Source organism: Buteo buteo, chromosome 13 (genome assembly GCF_964188355.1).
Source record: "Buteo buteo chromosome 13, bButBut1.hap1.1, whole genome shotgun sequence".
In the NCBI taxonomy this organism is placed as follows: domain Eukaryota; kingdom Metazoa; phylum Chordata; class Aves; order Accipitriformes; family Accipitridae; genus Buteo; species Buteo buteo.
In genome coordinates this window covers 31207591-31232318 of record NC_134183.1, presented here as the reverse complement: position 1 = coordinate 31232318, position 24728 = coordinate 31207591, and the positions used below count along the sequence as shown (strand labels likewise).

The window sequence follows — 24728 nt, the reverse complement described above, 5'->3', positions numbered from 1 at the left end:
AGATTGATGACTTTTTAGAGATAAATTAATGGTAGTTTTGCAGTGAATGAAGCTACAAAAAAAGCTGACCTGTTTCCAACTTCTGAGACTGTTTTTCACAAAATAAAATATATTTTTAGCTTGAGAATCTTGTTAATGTAATTGCCGAGGTTGACTGTTAGGACGCTGTTTAAACAATTCAATAGTGATGGCACTGTAGTTGACTAAGGAAGAATGTAGGATTGCTTTAGGTCATATCTGTGTTCTTGTAGAATGGAGGGACCGTATTCAAGGAAAATATCTGGCAAATAAGCATCCCTCTAAAATGCATTGTTCTCAAGCTAATTAGATCCTAAGAGTGAATGCCTGGGCAAACAGTTTGTCTGTGTCATGAAAGAACTGAAACATTTTGCTTAAATGGAAGTATAAGTAAGATGCAGCTACGTAAATATTTTTGTTCAGCACCAGGATGAGTGAACTCACCAGGAGTGCACTTTTAAAGCAAATCTCCTGATCTTACCATGCTTTGGTTCATATTAAGGAGTGCTCTGGGAGCACACAAAGCGGATTCCTTACAGATTAATCCGCACCAAAACCTGCACTCCAGGAGTGTACCTAATGTGCTTCAGCTTCTGATGGGCACTCCTCTGCAGAACTAGACTAGAACCAGTCCAAATTAGTTCCCACCGCTCCCCTCCCACAGAGGCCTGTAGTTGGGTCACTGGTGTTTAACACCAAATGTCTCACTATGCAGATCTGCTCTTACTGCACTGTAGTACTTCTTACAGTAGATGTAATCTACATCTGATGAATGATGTAGTTATGAGACTCTAACAAGATGAATAGCTGCTAGTGAAGAAGAAGTAGTAGTTAGAACAAATAAAAATATTTTTAAAAGAAGAAATAATAGATTAAATAGAATGAGCTTCTGCTGTCTTTCTCACCCACCATGTCCTTTTAATATAAATTCATAATCTCATGGCAGCTGAGTGAGACCATGGATTAAATATGAAATTCCTTGTTCTGTTTTCATTATCTGTCACAATACTGCATTGGAGTGTCTACCTGAAACTAAAACCAAAGCAGAAAGAAAAGATGTCTTTTTATTAATCGAATGTTGGGGCCTTTTTCATGCTTATTAAATTTGGGGTACTTATTTTCAGTCTTAAGTGATATATTTAATAAAAATTTTTTTAAAACCAGCAAAGAGTAAACCGCAGTAAAATCCAAAAAGGATACACATCTCTTCTATTGCTTTCAAATTCCTTTGTTGGCATGCCACTTTCTATTACTTTCATTCACATTTTGCTACCATATTGCAAGCAGCACTGACAGCCAGCCTTTATTGTAATAAAGGAGAAGTATTTTTATTAAAAGTTCTATTTAAGACCATGCACGTTTGATCTGACTACTTCACAATGCTTTTCAGAGAATTGCATTGCTTCTATTATTTAAGAACTTGGTTGGGATGTCAAGAGCGTAGCCTGATTCCAGGAGCTTAATCCTCACATACTAATATGTTCAGGAATTGCCTTTCTGGTTTTTGACTTACTGGTCAGGACTGGAGACTGTGGGAAATGCCTATATTTTTACAAAAAGTAAATTTAAACCTGTTGAACAAGTCTCTTTTTGCCTCCTTCCTCTGATTGGATTATTTCATTTCCAGGAGCAAATCTGATAGAGATTGGGAGGTCACTGAAGTTTGGATTACATGTGATTTTTATGGAATGGAGCAAACTGCCAAGAATCATTGGGCTTGAGCAGATCAAGGGAACCAGAGTGATCATGTAAGAATGATGCGTTTAGGCTTTTATGTAACATTTCATCTGCTGCTCTTGACCACTCTTCTCCTGACTATAAAAAAATATCCTGTTAAAAAAGATTGTCCTATTTTATCATGCATTTTCTGTTTGTATGACTCCTAATAAGTAAACTGAAAGTGAACAGAGAGAACCATCTTTTTTGTTTTAAAAAGTTAATGATTTGGAATGATTTGGTTTAGTAATAGTGGAAACTACAAACAATTCTTGCCCTTTACAACCCTGCTTACCATCTTATTCCACGATGAGTAGATGATGATCAGTGTAATCACTTTGTATGGTGGCCCATATGTAAGTGATGCATGGGAGATTACAATATGTGTCAAAGCTGATGAAAAAGGGAAAAGTGATTTTTCTGATAGAAAACTTTGCTAAGAGCAGTAAAGATTATGCTCTTCAGATACAGAATACTTTTGCTACAGACAGACATTTTAAAGCATTGTTTTAAAACATAGCTACCTCAGCATTGTTTTCCTCATTTTTCATAGATGATAAAGAAAACAAGATCATTATATAGCTTGACATCAGAGATTTAGTGTGAAAAGCAAAGTCTGAAATTCTGTACTTGTTTGTTCTCTATGTACTTAATAAGCCCCTGAAATTCCTTGCTGCCTTTGCTGACCCTCCAGGTTCACCAAGAGACGTACTGGCTGACTGGAAATGTCAGACAAATATCAGAGTATGCCAAAGTGGTTTCTTATAGGGTCAGACTCCTCCTCTGAGCTAATAGCTTGTTGTTCTAAAGTATATTTAATGCCTTAAACATTTGAACTGATATATGCTAAAAAGTATGGAAAAAGCTCAAATTCAACATACGGCACTCTTAATTTAGTGAAAGTGATTTAGAGATAATGTGAATAATCCTTAATAAGTGAAATTGTGAGTGAAACACTTATCAATCTCATACTCAATTTGCTGAGTTTTGTTTGCTTATAAATATTATACATTTGGTTATTTTCATTTTAAAGTTGTTCAGTGAACAGGGTAGTACACATGCCTCCTAGTCTCGAGATATCAGAATCATGATCTCTCCCATCACATTAACAAGAAGAGAGATTTTGTATGTATTTTTGTTTTCAGTTCTCTAATTTTGCTCAATTTTTTTGTTGAAACGTAAGCTGGAAGCCATATATAAAGTCTCCTAAAATAAGCACCATCCTCATTCTTTGAGTCTGTCCAGCTCCTATTTGGTAAATGGAACCTCTAAACACACATCCAAGGCATCCCAGGGTCCTATTATACTATCAGTGCTTGGCAATCTTTACTTAACTTTGTAACCTTATAAAGGACTTGTCGATGAGCCAGCTGTTAGAATCATCACAATCAGTTAGAAAATTGTGTTCTTTTCCTTTCTGAGAGTTTATTATGACCCAGCAATGCTTGTTCCTGTAGAGAGGTTTGTCTTATTGCATCCATGAAGGAAAGTGTTCCTGATATATTTGACATTGATTTCCATCCTAGTGTTTAAAAGGCTTGATTTTAGTTAGATGTCTATGGAATTAGTTCCAGAATTCCCATTATCCTAATTAGTTTAGCAGAATGACACAACTCAATGCACTTTCAGGCAATTATTTCACCCTTCAGCTTGCGGCATGATACCAAAGGAAATAGGTCATGTGATTTTTGCATTCCCAGAAATATACCTTGTAGCTGTGCCCTGGTGTCAGAAAATCAAGTGTCTAAATAATGAAAACACTACAGATATGCATCGTTGCAAATTATGGAAAATGACAGAGACTTCTTTGGCAGCTAGTGTCACTTCTCAGTTTGTGGCAGGCAATTCCTTTTCAAAAAGTGGATATCACAAATAAAAAAGCAGTGACCTTGATTCATCTTTCTAACGGGACTATTACTGAGGGACTGAAGGCCAGAATTTTTATGCCATTTCTATATTAGTTTTAGAGGAAATACATTGCTGTCTGCAGTGTAACAAAGAAAACGGCTTCAAGAATGGGACCAGGAGGCTAAAGATATGGGTTCCAGTCCTGGTGCTAAATACTGTCTAATAGTACCTAGAAGCTTGGGGAGGTTTAGTGTCTGATTTAAAGCAGAGTTAATAATACTGATCATGCTAAAATCGTGACTATTAATATTACTGGTGCTTCGGAGTTGTGGAGTTGTTCTTGAAAATTTTGAGTGGTACTTTAAGGATGGCATAAAGTCTAAAGGGGCAGGCTGATCCTTGCAGCCACAAAGCGTGATGTGTTGCATTGCATGGAAGGGACTGGTGTATATCCCAGGGTCCTTATTCCCAGCTCTGTGATTTGACATTTGGCTGTATGAAAATGCATACAATACAAGAGTGCATTGCCAAGTGGAGCATGTGATGAAGTTCCAGCCTCTCAGTGACAGACACAAAGTTGAATGTAGCTCAGAGTGACACAGGCAACCCCCAATCTAGATGCTAGCCATTGTTAGCTTTCAGCTGGTGGGTTGCATGTCCAGCTAATGAAGAGCTGCCATTTGTCTAGCTGCATTGAGCTGGGCCTTGAATTTTTGCAAACATAGCAGTGTTTATTCTGTGTTCCCCACTCTCTACTTTTCACTTTTGCAAGGAATAGTAGTTGGAAACCAGGACACTTGCCTGTATCTTTTAAGACTTTCCATTATTTCCAACTTCTTGCCATAGAGGATAGTGGCTTGGTTTTGGAGGTGAAGCATTTAGGTGCCAGGTTCCTACATATTTGGTTCTGAAATAAATATTTACTAGTTTTACTTTTTATAATATGTTACTTTTCGACTCCTGTTACAATTTTGCTTACTTTTTGTAGAAAATTTATTTCTAGACTAAAGGTCATACTGTGGATTATATTGTAGACCCAAAATAGCTGATTTTATCACATTTTCTTTCTCCCCTGTTTCAAATAAAACCTTCTACAGCTCTGTAGCAGTGCTTTTTACTAATGAGAGCTATTGCCAGGCTTCCTTCTTACGGCACTTTGTTAGAAATGTGCCTAACGTACAAAAGTGATGCCTTACTGGGCTTTCATCACTTCTTAGCCAATTTCACAATTAGGATCAGTATTTTATTTGGAGCTCTGTAATTCAGTTCAGAGATCTCTAATTCTCAAGGGGCGGCTGCTCACAAGGGGAAAAATTCAGTTTTCATACAGACTTGTCTTCAAATTCCTACATAAAACACTAACTTAAAAGAACAGTGTTGTAACTGAGATGGGATATGAATTATTTGTCTGTAACCTGCTAGAAGTTTAAAATATAGCACCACTATAATAAGTAAGCCCAGATGTCTTCCTTTTCTCATTAAGATTCTGTTTAGACATTTGTAGAATTCCTTTGTTTTGGAACAGTTTCATCATATCTCTGCTTCTATAGATCATTTGGTACATGGATCAGACAGAATATTACCAAAAGCCTATTCATATGCAATAGACCTGTGCTTGTAAAGAAGAGCTGAAATTTCTCTGATGCTTTCAAAGATGTTAGCAAATTCTGCACCATATTGAGTGCTCTTTGTGTGCAGGTAAAGAATTCAACAGCTTGTGGGAGTGCTAATTAGAGCTAATAATAACTTCAATGACCTGCCTTGGCTTTAAAATGCCTGACAGGAATTACCCTGCCCTTGAAGGATAGAGATTTTGTTTCTGTGCCCGTGTCTGATTAGGGACGCTCGTGCCTTCATGTTTCTGTGTTTAGTGATCACACACAGTTAACTAAGTGGGTGCTTGTGTGTGAATGAAAGAGAAGTGGGTGGTGTTGGGGAATCAAGAAGAAAAAAGGCAAAAAGATCTTTCAAAACTACTACACCAGAATTCCATTATTAGAGGGATTTCTCTTGTAGGCTAAATAGCCCTGTTAAAACCAGAAATAATAATAAGAAAGCAATTAGAATAGAAATTGGATTATTCATAATTAAACCTTTTCTGTCTAATTTTGGTACTTTTTCCATGGTTAGTTTGCTGAAATATGTACAGAGGGTCTGAGGAAAATGAAAGCTTTAATTCGAGCATGTACCCAAAAAGCTCTGAGGTACGAGACTTTTATTTTATCTGGCTAATAGGTTGCTGATGGTGCAGAACACAATTGTATTTTAAAGGAGATTGCCCTAGACCTTTCCAATGTAAATATTATTAACACTAGTCAGAAAAAAAGAAATACAATCTTTTATGAGCTGTTATTGGAATGATAAAATAGGGTTTTTTTCTGACTTCTCTTTCTTTTACTAAAGTGATTTTTGGAAATCAATCAATTAAATTGGGGTGGGGGGTGTCTTTAAAATTCTAACAGAGCCAGGAATTACAAATAATGTCACTGTAGTCATACACAGAAAAGCAAAGATTAAATTCTGTTTACTCCTACACAATAATCAGTAGAGAATGCTTCACAGAAACTGCTGGAAGTAAACCAAAGTTTTAATGATGTAAATGACATCAGAATCTGGTCACTGTAATCTTTAGGATTTGAGAGGAATTTTTAGAAAAAATCAACAAATTAATATGCCTGGGCTGAATGTGAGAAGTGTCTTCCACTGTTTTGTCAGCTCCAATAATGCTATTACTAATGCTTACTCCTTTGTAAACTGTGTAATATTTTAGGGTTTTTTCAAATGCTGTTATTCCTCAATTAGATGATGGGAAGCCTGATAAGGTAGACTGCATTTTATTTTATTTTTTAAATTGAGGATAAAAACTTAAAGTTACCGAAAAAGGAAAAGAAAAAAAGGACAGACTCAATGGTTAGCGTCTTTAGTTCCTAACTAGACATTTGGTTTCAGTGCTGCCTGAGCAACTCTAAGCAGAATTCTGCCCCATCTTGCTGCCACCCACTCATTCCTGACCTCCTGTAGTCCCCATCATTGTCCCAGCACAGCTGGTTGCTTAGCTGAACAGTGACCAAGATCAGGGAGCTGATCCAGCTAAAAAGTAGGATCACCAGCAAAAAATGGGATTATTTTTCGACTGGATCAGTTTCCAAGCTCTTTTGCTACAAGCAGCTATACTGGCACAATGGAGAGGCTTATGAAGTACCAGCAATGGTGGCCTGAGGCAAGGGCTGCTTAAGTTGTTAATGTCACTAAGTGTGTAATGAACTACAGCCTTTCCCTTTGACTTTAAAACATCTGCCATCACTGAACACTGGTTAAGTACAAAACACAAAAATCAAGTATTTGAGGCCTTGATTTTCCTGAGAGCTGGACAGATGTGGAATGTCACCCCTTCTATTAATATAAATATTTGGTTTTCTGTTAGATTCTTAATTTGGCATAACTCATGTCCTTAGTCTCATTTTGGTTACACTCTTAAAGGGCATTCTAAAAATCAAAGAGCAAAGAATATTCACATTTGATTGCCTTATTCTGGTCAATTAAGCTTGCTCAGGAACACAGTTATGGGCTGAGGGACTAACTTGCTGCACGGCAAGAAGGAAAATGTTGGTTTACAGTGTTTTCCAACTACCCACATCATCCAAGAGTGTACAATATACAATCAAGGTAGAAATTTCCGGGCAGTGTCAGCTCACAGAAAATCCATGGGGAAATTTGCTACCAGCTTTAATAAAAATTGATTTTACTTAAAATAATTGCAATCATAATTAATTTTACTTAAGCTAAAATCAAAGAATATTTTAATGAAATAAAGGAATATCTGAAACACACAATCTTACATCTGGAAATATTAGGGATCCAGAGAGTTCTGTAGTGCAGCAGTTAAGTTGTGCGGCTGTGTTTACTTTGAAAAACAAAAATACAGGTAGTCAGTAGCTGAATTGTTACTTAAAGTAGACTACTGAGTAACTGTAAAAGAAGTCTCCTATCACTTGTTAAAGACCCAAGACTCACTTGTTCAGATTACTCTGGACTTGGTATGTCTAAAGAATGTCTAAAGAGGAGATCAGAAGTAATGATGTGCTGGGGTTGCAGAGTGCTAAATGCTGATTGGATGCATACATTCTGAGAAGTCCTTCTGAGCTCAGAGTACCTAGTCCCTGAACAGATGCAGTATAACTCTCAGATGTCTCAGAATTTGGTTCCCTTCTGTACATCAGGATTATCATATTCAAAGTATCCAAAGCCAGAAGTGATTTTTTTAAATTTTTTTTTTTAAGCCAGCTTAAGAGCTAACATTGATACTTCATAGATGGAAAGTCACTAATAACTTAAATATTTCTGGTAGGCCCATAAGTATGAGCTATTTGATGGTATTCAGGGGAGGAACATTTCATTTAAATGAATGGCTAGATACATCTTAAGGCCATGCAGGTATCCTCAATGGAATTCATTTACTAGCACTTAATGTTTTGTAAAGGTGAAGATTTTTTACAGATACACACAATCTTCATAAACTGGACCAGAAAGATAGAAAAGTGAACAGAATCATAAGAGAAAAAACAAACAAATCCAAAGTGCAAATCCTATGAATTTACTAAAATTCCAGAGATGGGTTTGGGAGAAAGGAGGTGCAAAGATTCTTCTTGGATGGAATAATATGTCACAATCCTGCTTTTATATTTATTCGCTGAGAACCTCTGTGGTAATTGTGTTCATTTCTGCTACCTAAAATTCCATATAGAAGAATACAGTGTAGTCAGCAGCCCTTCCCATTGCCACTTAATCTGAGCTATGACTTAGGGAGATTAAAATAGTAAGCAGCACAACTGTCTATTTAGGGAGCTGGATCAAAGACTGTAAGTTTTGTCTATTTGCTTCAGTTAAGAATCTCCATTGCATTCTGTCCTGTTGACAATACCAAACCAGAGGGTGCTGAGAGACACACTCCTTGGCTGAAGTTTCTTAGAAAAGTTACCGTTCCTTTAAATTAACATATTAAAGTAAAAGATCACATTATGGTCACATAACATGTGAGAAGAGACCAAGGCTATTAAATGACTTGCATGAGGTTCATGCAGAACTCCTCTTTCCAGGAAAGAGTGCGGAAATTGCTATTGGGATGGAGGTAGAGTTCTGGCAGAGAGGAAAAGCGTATTAAGTTTTTGGAAAGGGTGAATCCTAAAGGTATATGTGCCCTAGGAAAGATGTGGAAACCTCCCAATGCTCTCTGTGGCACAAACTATTCTACTGATGTAGAATGGAGGCTGAAGATCACTAATTCATTGTGTAGTAAGAAAAACCTCACGTTTAGTAAGCATTCTATGTATATTTGATGGTATTTGAAATGTTATTTATTAGCCAGAAGAATGACCTTGCTGTGCTCTAGAGAGCAATGTGTACAGGTCAACTGGAACCAGTTGGAATACTGTCTTTTTAGTGAAGGCAATGCCCAGATACTCTCACTGTTATATTGCAGAGTACTGTAGTGTGCAAGCAAGCTTGGGGATAATGAAGTACTTACTAACCAGTATGAGTAAAGATGGCAGAATTGCAATTGTAGTACTCAACAAAACACAGACGAGCAATTTCAGCACTGCACACTGACATATTTTGTTTAGGAACCTCTTTAGGGCCTTATTGGGCAAGCTATACGCAAAGATTTCTGATACAAACACCTCACTTTAGTATCTCAGCTTTCACGACTCTTTGATGTCATCTACTAAGAAAGCAATGATTTATTATGTTCTGTTCAAAAAACTGTTCCCAATTAAAAGAACAAGCTTTAATTTCTATTCCCAGGTAAGCAGAAGGTAAGCATGATGGAGATAAAGAGCACAGTAGATTTTTAGATGATGTGCCAGCTGGCTTTCTGTGTAGTTTCTAGCACTGCAGAGGTCCAATCACTAATGCTTTATGCTGGTAGCTGAGCTTTTTATGTTACCATTCTAAGTTCCCTTCTTTCTTTTGGGTCTGGACTTTAATTTTACAAGCTGCCTTGCTCATTTCTGCACTAACAGAAGAGCAGGCCAGAGAATTAACTGTAATCTAGTCACAGTTCCCTCCATTTGCTCTGTACTCTGGAGGGAGGAATGCATCCTCTCCATTAAACTCTCTACTGCTTCTTGAAAAATATACAAAAACTGCTTTGGGTTTACTTTCAAGTGTCAGAGAAGACTCCATTTTTCTCCTAGTTGCAGTTGGTCCTTAACCTGAACAGCAGACTTGGGGAATCCTGCACAGATATAGTCTCTGAAAGTCTTGTTCTTGATGGTGAATCTCTGCTCTAGGTCATGCTGCATCCAGCTTACTCTCATTTGCATAAACACATGAAATGCAATTAGGGCTGTCAAGTTTCCTTGTAGTTTAGCCAGGCACTGTTGTGTAGGTGACAATCTATATGTTGTCATAGACATAAGCTATTTTAGTCAAGATCAGTTATGAAATCGTACAGATGTTTGAAAGATCTGAAAACTGCTGACTAGTGAATTGCAGAAGAGTGATATTGCAGTATTAATAGGGACTGGAGTCTAGGATTAGACATTAAAAAAGAATTTAAGTAGCTACTAAGGGCTTGATTCAATATCTGTAGAAGGCTTTTGGGATTCTTACATAACGTAATTCAGTAAGAAAGATGCATAGCTTACAAATGATGTATCTGTTACAATAAACTTGTGGCTAAACCTTTTCCACATGTCCTAAAAACATTGTTAATGCATACTGTTATTTCTTCCTCACAGTTTGGGCACTGAAAGCAATATATTGCTTCAGTAAGAGTAATCAATTTCAGAAATACAGTAGCTTTCATGTCTTTCTGAAAATAATGATAACAATTTTAAATAGCATCCATCATTCTTACAAGTGATTAAACTTTTAAAAAAATTTCCTTGGAAAGTTGTAAGCTCTGGGTTGAAAGTATTGCCTGAATAATATCATTCCAAATAATTTGTTTGTAGTGAATAAAAATTGCCCAAACAATTCCCCCTTAAAAATAAGATGAGAGTTTCTCCCATGTCCCCTCCCTTCCTATTGCCAGCCCCTAAAAATGAAACCTTGAAGGCATCGGCACAGTTGTCTTAAGTTAAAAGTACAAGTGACATAAATATGAAAACTTCACCACAACACAGAAAATAATAAACTGGAAATACAACTAATCAAAATACTACTCTCTTAAATCATAAATATAATTTCTTAACATGCTTTTTGTCTGAAAGCCCATATAATTTTATTATTAGTATTTTTATAACAACTCCTAGAATTCCAATCAAAGGTCAGTTCTGGACAGGTTTTAGGCTGAAGTCATGACAATTGCTTGGACAATAAATTAATTAGACAATGAATTGCCTGGTAAATAAATCAGAATGTATTTTGGTAGTTTTTCAGTATAGTTTTATTAGTAGTATAACTAAGGAACACACACACACACACACCCCCCCGCTTCCACCCTAGTTTGGCAGAATCCCTAGTTTGAGTGGCTTTTGGAAATGCAGATTGGCAAACATGGAGTTAAACCTTAATTGATGTCCTCCAACATCTCTTATGACCCATTGTTGCTGAAATGGAGAAGAGTGGTGCTTTAAAGGCTGAATAAAATCCTTCAGTCAGATACTACAGATTATTTTCAGACTGAGATGCATTAAGTAGAGCCACAAGTGATTTAATACACACAAGATTTTAAAATGAAGAATTTGATCTCAGCAGTGTTTCTATATATTTGTTTACAAATTTAACATTAAGATATGGGAAAACATGCCAGTGTAGAAGATTTTTATGGGAGTTTGTCAACTCCAGAGGCAAAGCAATATCAAACGTGTATGTTTTTCTTTTCATCTTTGGACCTGCTCTGTCATTATCTCCCCCATGTTTCTGTAATTTCCTTTGTATGTAGTCTCCATCAGTTTCACTTACTGAGTAAAGCAATATGCAAAATTAGAAAATGGTATTTGGATCAAACATTTCAAAATAGCAGAAATTTTTTAGGGTTTCTCTAATGAAAATTGATCTTTCAGATGGGACATGCTGGTTTTATGCCAGAGAGCATTGTGTCTTTAAACATCTTCTCCACTCATATTCAATATTTCTAGAATTCTTTTTCATCATTTCCTTTCTGTTATTTACGTGATAGCTATTTGTTGCACTTGGAGCAACACCATGAAGTCTGAAGGCCAAGCAGGAGCCCAAATATAAACAGTATTGTTGGTAAAAGATTCAAATGGATTTTACTGGACTGGGCAAGCAAATGGGAGAGGGCAAGAGAATGTCTGTGAGTATTTTTAGGCAACAGCTCCCGTTTCCACAACCATGAAGCAACCATGTTGTATTAGATGCATTTCAGCACCAGCAAAAGTTTTCACTGGCTAGTCATAATGGGTATGTGTAAGGGTGTGCAATCCTTCCTGCACTAATGTGCAGTTAATGCTTCCTGGGAATATTAACAATTGTAACAATTTTATTTTTTTTTTTAATTAAAAGGAAAAAGCAAGAAAGGTGTCATAGTAATATAACTTAAAACCCAGTACATTTTTCTAGAAGAAAGGCTACAAAGTATGAAGGTGGTAATTTTTTTTTTACTTTGAAGATAGACATTAAATTTTTTTTTGCAAGAACTGTAATTCACATTTGGCCTATTGCCAAAGAAGTGAACTTTATCACCCAGTCTTGGCATGTGCAGATAGATGGCCCCTTCTGTCTCTTTTGCCAGTTATTGCTTATGTTGCCAGGAAATCTTAATCATGCTGCTTGGAAGTGGCTGCCGGCCCACCTGCTGCCAAGCTATTCCGCTGTATAAAGAGTCCAAGTTAGCTTCAGCAAACAGTCTCTTAGCTCTAGCTAACATATAGGAAAAAGGTCACTGTGCTAAGGCCACCCTAGGGGACCATATGGTGTTATGAGCTACATCATCAATATTACACTACTGTTGATGTAACCCTATTACTAACCCTGAAGCTCCACATGGATTGGGCATAACTATGTTTTCCAAAATGAAATGTGCGATATAAACCTAGAGTGAACCACAAAATAAGCAGAAAAGAAAAATGTTCTCTTTAATAATGAATGTTTTTATTGATAGTTATTTTCCATTAAAACTATACATGTATATTAATAAAAAACTATAACCTTTCCTAGTTTGAGAGAAAAAGGAAGAAAATCAGTTAAGCGATTAGATTGCACTGCCACATTATCAAGAAATGTTTTGTATGTTCAAGTTTCTCAAGTGTCATATGAGTTCAACCACTATTCACACAGTAGTGGTCAGTAGACTGTAATGCCTAAGTCAAGTGAATTACAATTCTCTAGTGAATTTAATCTCCTCATTAAGATGTTCAGTCACTTGCATTAGTAGAAATATTGAAACTTGTTTCATGCATGGATAGTTCCTTTGTCAATTGAGTTCCCATTATTGTCTCTTCATGGGAAAAAGCAAACGGTCTTCAATTAGACTACAGTTATATTTTGGACTCTGTGGTGAAAATTTATGTCTGAAATAATATTTGTAAATTTTTGCAGGTGCCAAAAGGAAGAATAACTGGTTTAGATTATAGAAATTTTGATAGAATTCTAAGACTCCTGAGAGCATTGCAAATGCTGTGTACACACACAGTATTTCTGAAACACAGCCACTCAGAATATGGCAGCAAATACATTTGTAGAACTTTTCCTAATAATAGCATAATATAGATCATTAGTGTAACTGGTTAGTACCCTAACATCTGAACTTTCAACTTCCAGGACTTCTTGGACCAGTATTTCAGCATGTCATAAAATTTAGCTCCTCAATCCCTGTTTAAATGGTCTAACTAGGAGTGACCTGAGTTTCAAGGTCAGTGGTGATGCACAAACTCCACTGGAGTAAATTAGAAATACTCTAATGTTTTTTAGTTTTGTTTCCATAGGCTGCAATCATGGTATATTTGCACATATGATGAAGAGGGAGAGAAAGAGAATAATTCCCTTCAGTAATTTTTTGAGCCAATTTAAATACAACTTTATAGAGAGAAAGAGGTATCAAATAATAAATTCCTACATGTTTTCTGAAAATCAACAACTGGATAGAGAAGAAAGACCCTTGTAGTAACACATTTGCTATTGCATTAAGATAGGGTTCAGGTAAACATTTAATTCTAGCACCTTGCTTATCTATAAAGCTTAGCTGTTACCTTGCATTCTAGCTGTCATTTGGAGACAACCAACTGCTCATCAGACAGGGAAACTCATAGAGGCTGGCTTGTGCTTGAGTTCAACTCCTGCAGGCATTGTGGATGCAATTAGCTCAAAGCATTTTGTCCTGGAATTTGATCTTGTTTGAGCACTGATACCAAACACAGGAGAATAGTAGTTTCCCACTTGGTGCAGTGAGCAGCCCTGGGCCAGCCACTACCTGATCTATGAGTCTGTCTGCACTAGGTAGTCAATGGACACAAGCATACCCCTGAAACAGTCACAGCATGTATGCAGAGCAAGGCAAAAAAGGCTACAAACATGAGGAGGTGACAGTAGTGCAGGGCTGGGGAGAGAGACCATGGAGTGGATCTCAGGCTGAGGAGGGTCCTAGCAAGGGTTGTATAAGGTATTTGAGGAAGCTAGAGTGTGCTGGAACATCCCTGGGTACCATGGGGGGCACTAAGTCATGGGGTAATTCAGGAATATAGACCTGCTGTAGAGATGGGGTGAAGGAACTGAGAACCTTAGGACAGGAATGTCATGGAAGCACAGCTGGAGTTTGGGACATGAGGAGTTTAGGATATGTAGGATCTAAGTGACTGGAAACTGAAATTAGTTCTGCTGCTCATGGAAGTGCTCATCTTCAATTCAGCCACCCATCAAACCATGGTTTGTAAATAGCGCACAACTTATGAGATACTTAATTTGTCTACCTGAGGAGAGTGAAAGGCTGAGTGTGTTCCAGTTGAGTTTGAACGTTAGTTAGTTTGAACATCGAGTTAGACATTTTAGCCAAGGAGTTTCAATCACAGGAACAGATTACAGTGCCATTCTGTTCCATGAAAGAAATTGAGTTTGATAACTTAGCTTTCTGTCTATGCTGGAAAATTGTAATTTTCTCTCAAACTAGAAGTAAGACTGGATTACTAGTATCCTGTGAGCTTGTTGGCCTTAGTCTGTGTTCTGTCATTTATTATAAACCCAAATCACACAGAATTAATGGAAAGTTAAGGCACAGATTGTTATTACACTGAATATGCTTCAAGGAATTAAAAGGAAGGTCTTCTCTACATTTTTAGTATTTATTGTAGACTTTAAAGAAATGTTACATAGTAAAAGTGATATTCACCTTCAATGTCAAAGGTAACCACCTCATCATCTTAGCTGACTTTATTTCTCTATCTCTGCAGTTTAAATGGCCTTTGAATCTTCTATGGGTTTTGCATTTCTAATAGTTTTTCAGCTTCAGGTAGAAATTATTTGAGTAGTTTTTCAGATCTGATATGTTATACTCCATGCACACTGCATTTTACTGAAGAATTTTATCTAGGCTTTGGAGGATTTGATATACCAAATGCATCTTTTATGTCTCCATAATACAATTGAGGAATAAAAAAAACATAACAGCTATTCAAATTTCTGTATAATCCATTCCCATGGTCTATGTTACAATTTTAAGGTGTTAGCACTGTAATACTTAAAACATAGCAGAATTGGATGACAACGAAGATGTTACCTTCTCTTTTGGGCAAAAAATGTCTGGCTCAACTGCCAGCTGTGAGACTGTCAAGTAAAAAGTGCTAGCTCAACAACACACATTTTCATGTCGACTACTGTATAATTCTGCTCTGCACAATGAAGTGGAAAAATGGAATATATTCCCACCTAATTTTATGTTTCCAGGAGAAGAATCAAAATAAATAAATAAGAGCTTATGTTGAAGTATTTTTCACATGCTTTTAGAAAGAATCATCTTGGTTCAACTTCAGGGACGTTATTTTTAGGTGCTTATTTCTAGTCTTTTTCTGGGATGCTGCTTTTAGATAATGAACTCTTGCCAAAAAATGCCAAACTTATTTCCTGCTATATAAATATACAAGAAAACCATGGCATTTCAGAAACACTCCGTGGCTTTTTAAGAATAACCTCTCTGTGTTTTAAATGTGATGTTGTGTTTGCTTGGTCATGCAGTCCATCTTACTCTACATAATTAAGTATAAAATAAGAACCTATAATATGTATTTATGTACATAACTTGAACAAAAAGATTTACATACACCTATCTACAGTGATTTACGTGCTGCAGTCTAATTCCTACAAATTATTTTCTTTAGTAATGTGATTTCTTTTACTGTGTAGGTGGACAGAATGATACACAGAAAATTGAAGCAGAGAGTTGTTTATTTGCTGGGTACAAATAAATGTGAAGGACTTTCACACAGTGATTGTTCTTTTAGAGGATGGTTCCCTTGTAGGCAATTGCTTGTGCTAAAATTACATGCCAGACACTCAGCTTTGAGAAGGCTTTCTAGCTCCTAATAGTTGTACAGTTCATGGCTGCAGTTCCTGCTAAAGCAAGAACAAGCAAGCTCCAAGGTAGAAGGATATTCAGGTAAAATATATACTATGCTCACTGAAAGCTGTCTCCACTTGACAGTGTTAAAAGGCCTCTCATGTAGGCCTAAAAACTTCACTGGCCTTCCTTGGTGAGGACTAATGCTTTATTGCCATTTGCATACGCCATTGTAGCAAACAGATTTGCCTCATTGAGAAGCGAAATGAGGAAAACGACTCCCTGAGGTTACTAGGTGTGGCAAACACACTGGAGCTGATTTGGGGAAAGACAGAACTAGCTGAGCTATACTGATGAATTAAATGGTAAGAGAAATAAGGCAAAGTTTCAAGAACAGGGAATTACATTATCTTCTGGACGAAGCTGGTGTGGCTGAGCTTGGATTGGGGAAGGAGAACAAGGGAGTGAAAGGTGCAGAAATAGACATTAATGTAAATGGATGGTTGGAATTAGAGTTGCACCAATTTAAAACTGACAGGAGATGAGGGTCTGAATATAACATAATAGAATATCAGGGCCCTTAACCTTGTAACTGCTCTCTGTAGCAGATCTAGTTAGGTTGTGGATAGCCTCTAGAAGAAAACACAGTAGACTTTTTTGCGTTTTTAGAAATGTACCTGCTCTGCTTCTTAAATCAGCCTCTCGCTTCAACAGTGCTAATGCTGCTAGTGCTAATATGACACGTGACCTATCTTTGTGGCCCACAAGCAAGGTTTTAAGCTGCAGAAGCAATGAGCAAACAAGTGAAGTCTGTTGATATAGGAGTACTAGGTCATGAGGGGAAAGGGGGATGGAGAGAGTGAAGTGACTGACCTTGCTATAAATGGTGCCACAGATAGTGGGGGTAGGAGAACGTGAGCTGACATCAGCAAGACCTGTGACTGTAAAAGAATGGGGGTGCAGTGACTTCCTCTCTCTGCCTTGTGTTTGTATCTTCAGGTGAACTAAACTTTAAGCACACAGTGGAGTCTGACTATATCTGGGCAAAGATGATGTGAGAAGCCTCAAACTGAAGTTAGTGCTCTGATTTTTGGTTCTGTCAAAAATACAGAATTTGATCAAGGTTTCTAAATAGCTTACTAAGGTTCAGCAACTGTTAAGGATGTGCAGGCCTTGCTGACTGGTAAGCCATGCCAACTTATGGCATTAATTGAAATTTACAATTATAATTGTGTTTTCATTCAAGGATTTTATATTGTTCAAAATGAAACCCAAGGGGAAGTTTAATGTGCAGAATCAAAGAAAGGTGGTCCCGCCTCCTGCAGATTGAAATCACTGTGCCTATTACGTACAAAGTGTTTTTATAGCAAATGGTTTCTAAAACTGTTAATACAAATCAACATAAATGCAAAACAGCTACTGAAAGAGGCCGTACTCTGTGAATGTGCATATCTTGCTTTATTTCCAGCTAAGGAGAAAGCTACATTTATCCCCTCCAGACTTTGAGTATTAGAAATGCAGTTAGATAAGAAGGAAAACTAATGCTTACTATGTATGGCTCAACAATGAACTAAAACGTGGAATTGTCTTTCTCAATCACGTTAGAGAGGATTTAAGAAATGCAGTTGTGTGATGCACTGACACACTCAACAGTCACACAGATACTGACATAATGTGCAGTGTCACAAATGCATAGAAAATGGTTGTACAACCATGTAAATGATAAAGATCCTCCACAGTACTTCTCTACAAAACATACTGCAGGTGTATCTCTTTCACTCAAAGTTATTCATCATACTTGAGGTGAAAGGCAGCCTACATTAGGCGACTCAGAAAATGAAAGCTTAAACACTGTCAAATAGCTAGGAATTTTTATTCATAGTAGGAGACTGAATCTATTTTATAGAATACTTCCAGCCCAAGAAGATTGTAACTGATATCAGTTGAGTGTATATTTTCAAACTAATACATTTTTAAATTAGCTTCAGCAGAAGTTTTGTTAAAGGTCAGATTACCTTAAGTCTATAGTCTCAGAATGTGTAGATTTCCACTGAGAAATGTTTGTTGTAATTACAAACAACTACATTTTCCAATAAACATAGACAGTTATAAATGCCACACTTTAAGGGAACATAACACTCGAAAAAAACCCAAATCCCAACATGCTGATGACCAGGCAGCCAATACTACTGAATTTTTATAGCATAAACATTTCAAAAAAAGTTCACGTTCACTATTTATGTTTGATAGGATATTACCTTTTTTCTTCCCTCCGTATGTATTTGCTGGGGTGATGATACAAGAAAGCAACAAAAATGGGAGAAGTTGCAAACTTTTCATTTCTTCTTTCTCTGAATGAGAGTTGGGGAATGCACTGCTAAATTCTGCCAAAGATGGGAAAAGGAGAAAATTATCAATCCTTTGCAAGAAATTCTTTGCCCATTAATCATTAACCTTGAATTCTTCTGTCCACCGCTCCAATCTTTCCTTTTATGGAAGTGAAAATGGAATTTGCCTGTTTCCAACCTCTTCTTTTTTATTTTATGCCACTTGTGGCAGAAATAATTTGGAACTGGATCCTCCTACCTTGCTCAACAGTGCTCGGCTCTGAACACAGCGGACTTGAGGGTGTTTGTTCTCTGAAATACTGCTAAAGGCCATGGGTAGCCAGCTCTAATTTGGTTGGTCAACAGCTCAGTTTGAACACATTGCAAAATAACTGCTGAAGGTTAATCTAAATATTTCATTAACATAGACAAATCCTAGTAAGGGAAACATCAAAATTCCACATATAACAAACACTTCTCTTATTTCAGTAATAAAATTGATACCAGATTTTGGATAATCACAAAATGTTTCCCTTCAAATTAAGTGAACAATTTTTACCACATAATAAATTTACTAATGAAACACAATTAACCAACATCTCTCTCCACTTCTGGTAAAACAATCATAAGCAAGTATATGTTGTAAATGTAGGAGTCATTTCAGAGGAAAAGTTACTACTAATATGGTATGTTTTATGTTGGAAATCAAAGCAGAATCTTAGTTACAGCAGTGTGTGTAAATGCCACAATGAATAGGTGCATACTGCAAAGTGTGATAGGGCAAAATATAACTCTAGGATAGGCAGTATTACTGCTAAGTGGGATCTCACACATGAGCAGGACAAAATGCTGTCCTCCAGGCCTTATTAGCATCAGTCTGGAGCATCATACTTTTCCCACACACGTCAATGTTCTTGAGAAATACCCTAGCTCATTTGAAAGGAACTAAGTGCCAATTATGATGTAGCCATGGCAGCACAGGCCTTAGCATGGGCTGCAAATTGACCTACATTTTCATTGGATTGCCAGCTTATGTGGGTTAATGTTGCCAACCTCCACCCCTATCTGCATACTTGACCTAGTATATAGTTAGCCAGATAGGTCTATACTATACCTCACTTGTATGCTTTGACAGCATTGCGGAATTTTCCTTAGAAATAGGTCTCTGGCACAGTAAACTTTCTCCCAGGCTCTGAATGATGAAGAAGCCCTCATGTGCTCAAGAGGGGGTGATAGTGTAAATTCTTTGCTAAACTTAGTTTGTTAAGGATTTGCTGTTAGTAATAGCAAATAGAGACAATATTTTAAGAACTCTAGAACTGTCTGTGTCAGACTAATGACTGAAACAGCACTTGTAAACTTGAAAAAGTGTATTTTGAGTATCTAGTGACTCTCAGTTTTTTTATGAAGCCTCTTATCGTAATTACTAAATCTAGAATGTGTGAAATGATAGCCATACCATCCCAGCCTGAGGAATTTGTCATTGTTCTATCGTTTTTATAATTAAGAACTATTTTAAAGTGTCCCAGCTAAAAGATTTTTCTTTCTTTTAGAAGACAGTGAGTCTCATAGGACCTGTATGCCATAGCAGAACTGGTATGTTAGGCTACAAAAAATGTATTCTCAGCAGGGAAACTCTGTTGTCATGTTTGATGCATTGTTTTGGCACACAAGAACATGCTTCATGGAGAGTGGCCCATGGTGCTGGATGTTGCATGAATAAAGGAGAAACACAGATCACTTCCTTTCCCTGCTCACTCCAAAGAGCTTTGAGTCTAGGATACAGCAGACAGCTAGAAGACTCTACTAGCAATCTCTAAGGTCATACCAGTCACCACAGCTGGTAGTGATCTTGGCACACCAACATCTAAAGAGTTGTCAAGACTGATTGATTGGAGTGTGTGCATGTGTGAAAGTATATTAATAAACAGTGAATACAGAAACTGAAACAATATGATCAAATGACTGGCTGATAAATACTCTTCGCAGCAGTATTTTCAATGGATGTGAGCAAGAAGAGGATTTGCAGTAACTGAGACAGGAGACAGAACTTGGGCAAGAATTTAGGCTGTGATGGTAGCTAGGAAATGCTGTATTTTAGCAAAGTTAACACTAGTGGAAATTACTGGTGTGACTTAGCACAACCTTGCAGTGAACTTAGAAAAATGTAAGCTGAAGATGATGTGAAGATTACAGAACTGACTGACAGGTTGAACGGTGATACAAGCCCCAGTAATCAAGAAACTAGAGAGCATTTAGGGGAGAAAGATTATAAGCTCTATTTTCTGCAGACAGGAATTGTTCTGGAACAGGACAGTAGATCTGTCAGGTACAGAACAGGCTGTTGGACCTTTGTGAGGAGATTGCCTGGAAAAAAAGACTATAGGGATCAGCCTTTGGATTTACTTCTCACTAGAGAGCCCATGTAGGAAACCAGAATGGCATTATGAGCGTCTTATGAAGGATTGCTTAAAGTGGTAAGAGGAAAACTGGGAAAAGAATGAGCTGCAAAAGGAGGAGGAACCTGCCTTCCTCCCTGCTATCTGCATCACTTTATTTGGCAATCCTGCATCGGTCATTGCTAGTATTAATTTGCCTTTTCAGTGTTGACAGACTATCAGCAATAATAGTGAGAGAACTATGCAGTGTTGTGGGAATAATTGTACAGCATTTGAACGAGAAATTCCACAGTGTGTATTCAAGACAAGTTTATGTAGCACAAAATTGCATGCTATGGCACATTAGTCCACAGAGAGGAGACGCAATGGTGTTCTGGAGGAAGGAGCTGCTCCCAATGGCCTCTATAGCATTGTCACACAATGCATTTTCAGAGTGTAGATTTGTCAGGGTTTTTTTCCCTCGGTCTCTTCTCCATTTGATTTACATGAGTAATTCCAATTACCTTTATTATCTACTCATAAAGAAAAGAATGGCTCTCCTGCAATGTAATGAATGTTAGAGGTAGAAGACTCCTGATAAATAATTTTCCTGTGAATCCAAATATTGAAATCATAACCTTTGCCATCTTCTACATGTTTATTGGGTCACTTGGCGAAGTTACCTGCTTTGCTTGAGCCCTCTCTCAGCTTGGTTAATTGTTATGTTTGTATAGCATATATACATATACACATGTATATCTATAGCATAATACATATATATTCTATGGATATATACCCTAAATTGGCTTAGGAATTAGTTCCTTATGTAAAAAGTATAACAAGAAAGAGTCTTTGGTACATTATGAAAATAGAAAAAATGGCGACAGGAATTTGTCAGAAAGGACTGTGCAATAGCTACTCAGAGTTACTTGCTGCATGTTGCATCACATACTGAAATAGCTCTTTTCAGCCACATTTAAATCTGTATAAGGTGCAGTGAGTGGGAGCTGCAATATTCTGAAAGTCATTGCAGAAAAAAGAGGATCCTTTGGAAAAAAGAGGATGCTCTGGGTCTTCATATTAGTCCACTGGTCAATCATAGAGAATGCTGTCTGAATTAAACTGGATACTTCTGAGACACTAATAGTTGTTTGCTGGTCTGCCAGGGCAAAATGAACTGTAAGACTGCTCTGCTACTGTTCTGTACCACTGGCAATGACAAAATTTCCAACAGCTGAATGCAACATAGGTACTAGAAAATCAGGGAAGAGAAATTTCAGGGACTATAAAGAAAGCTAAGAGATTGATGTAGGAAAATGACACCTGGAATGTGGAAGCTACACTGTGTCCTGATGTGACTTTCAAGAGTGAGTGGAAGGTTTATTCTTTAGATTTGGGTATGTTTGTTACTCATGCTCTGGGTAAGGCAACTGGATAGTTTGGTATTTGCAAAAACCTTGATTCTTAAAAAAAAGTCTGAAATTAAGTTCTTAAATTTAAGATTTAAACATGTTAACCATAGAATTTAAAGAATCCATTAAAAAAAAAGTTATTCTTCCACCAAGTGAGTAGATCTGATCTCTCTTCCATAACACCCCGCATTTGCACATTACTTCATTTTCCACATTGAAATCCCTCATACCTACTGTAGTGATCTGGATTTTTTTTTTTTAATACTAAATTTAAAAATAGATAATCCAAACTGCTCTTCTGTGAAACAGATAGAACACATATTTTGTATTGCATGGAGGCTAGTGCTTTGCCTACTTTACATAAAATAGAACTTTTTCTTAAACACGAAGCATCCAAAAACAAATTTCTAGCTTATGTTGCTGTGTTTATAGCTAGTTTGCATATACTGTAAGAGGGCTTGATAACCTTCTCTCTTCTGCTAGAGATGCTGCTTGTACAACATATACCCAGGAGGTATACTCTTAATCAGAATCCCCATCTGCTTCTTGGCTAATGTTCCAATTATAGTTAGATTTCTTGCACATATTCACATCTATAATAAAATTGATGGTTTCACTATTGAGAAGCAGCATGTGACTAATGGTGCATTGTACCATGCGAGCTTTTGCTTAAATATATTGTTCTAATCCAGTTAAATAAAGGAACACAGAGCAGAAATTTGTCAGCCATACAGTCCTGGTTTTTTTTTCCTGAGACCACACTGTTCATCAAGATGGTTTTCAATCACCTGAAGACCAATAACACTGTAGCACAAGATGTTCTTTCAGGTTTAGAAGAGATTTTATGGGCCAGAACTTCAGCTGGCATAAATTGGCTTCTGTGCAGCTATAATGATTTTTACCAGCTGAGGATCTACCCTGTGTTCCTATAATTACCCACTGGCATCTGAAAAAAGATTCATGTGATGGTTATGCTAATACATCTGAGGTTATAGAGCAAGAAACTTTTTATGTGGTTGAATTTTTAATGCACTTTTTTAATCCAGAATTTATTCTGTCTGTTTCATCTTTCCTAGGTTTTTTTAATATCAACTAACTCTGAAGAGACATTTTTAGATGTATGTCTGTGTGTGGATTCATGGCCTATGTCAAACATACAGCAGCTACACATGAGCCTGAAACTTCCTTTACAGCAGTAGCTATTGAGCCATCAGACTTTTCAGTATTAAATTCACAATTAAATAATTGATCAGCAAACTTTGTTTTCTGATATGAAAGAAAACCACTCATTTGCATAAGCATAGTCTTGTGAAACATGAGTTTCTTCTGCAAGATGCATCTCGCACTCTGTAGCCCCTGATAAGGTAGTCTTCTTCCAGGATTCATCACCCAAAATATTGTCTGACTCTTTGGATGCACAACTGGGACTAGGAATTGCATTCTTGCAATTTTCAGTTTTCTTGCAGGTTTAACGCATTCTGTATATGTGTGCCTTTTAATAATTTTTAAAATACATTCCACTGAATAGTTTGTGTTATAAACAGCTATAAACAAAGAAGAGAACCCAAATACAACTGCCAGGCATAAATGTAATTGTACAATAAGTGGGTCACCTGCTCCTACTTCCAACTTAAAAAAAAAAGGCATTTTTTAGCTTGTTTCCTTCAATGTTAGCCCAGTGTTTTTTGTAACAATGCATTGCTTGTTTAGTTGCCTTAGAGGAATGCTATTTCTTGGCTTATGTGTCTGTCTGTCTTCCTCATGGGTACACTGTGTTCACTTGGGGTATGTCTGAAAGCTTAACAAATCAGAAAAGCACAGATTAGATGAACCAAATAAAAGGGGAGAAGAAATCCCAATAAATCTGGGCTGTCCATGCTCTTGCATTATGTGTAGAATATTGTATGCTTGTGTATTACTCCTGCCTTAAAATAGGTAAGGAACTGGCCTACTCCCTGACTTTCATTACAATTAGTTCTATTCCTCAGTAGCCTGGGCTAAATTACTGCATGGTTATACACTACTGGAGAGGGGATTACAGCTGAAGACTTTTTTTCCACCTGCATTCTGTCTTATTTTGGATTTTCACTGTTGTCAGTGCCCTATTTCAGGGATGATTGTATGGCCTGTAAAATTTTGCATTGAATTTGTCATTGTTAAAGCAGATTTTTCATAGTGCTGTGATCTGTGACATGTAGGAAAGCTTCCACAAATCAGGACTGCAGTGTCAATACTGTAAAGAATAGATGTGGTTTTGGAAATGCCAGCATGCCTGCTGAGGACATTTCACTTCACTGAGCTGGGTAAGAAACAGCTAAACATGTGCAACAAACCTCATTGGAAGACTGAGACCCAGCCCAACCTCCCCCCCCCCCCCCCCCGAGGATTGAACTCTATGGTTTTAAGCAAAAACAACACAAGTGCAATGCCTTTTGAAGGTGCCTTGCTTGTTCACCTCCCTCAGATCAAACAGAAGCACATCTGAAAGAGATGAATACATGGTAAAAACAACAATGCTCTCTCCCTTCCCTTTCTAGCTGCTGTACTTTGGAGGGAGACATTTTAACAACAAATA

At 37.1% G+C, this 24728-nt stretch overlaps 1 protein-coding gene across 3 annotated transcripts in view; it reads right to left on the bottom strand.

The window, feature by feature from the left end:
* Positions 1–24728, bottom strand: part of LIPC (lipase C, hepatic type) — a 94538-nt gene that overhangs the window by 47802 nt on the left and 22008 nt on the right. For 2 of the 3 annotated variants that reach the window (XM_075045381.1, XM_075045380.1), the window contains one exon: positions 18295–18420. In XM_075045381.1, the coding sequence (XP_074901482.1) occupies positions 18295–18376 (82 nt within the window). In that variant the 5' untranslated portion in view covers positions 18377–18420. Of the gene's footprint in view, positions 1–18294; positions 18421–18622; positions 18645–24728 lie in introns of those variants that run through there. The other variant, XM_075045383.1, reaches the window with a different exon arrangement.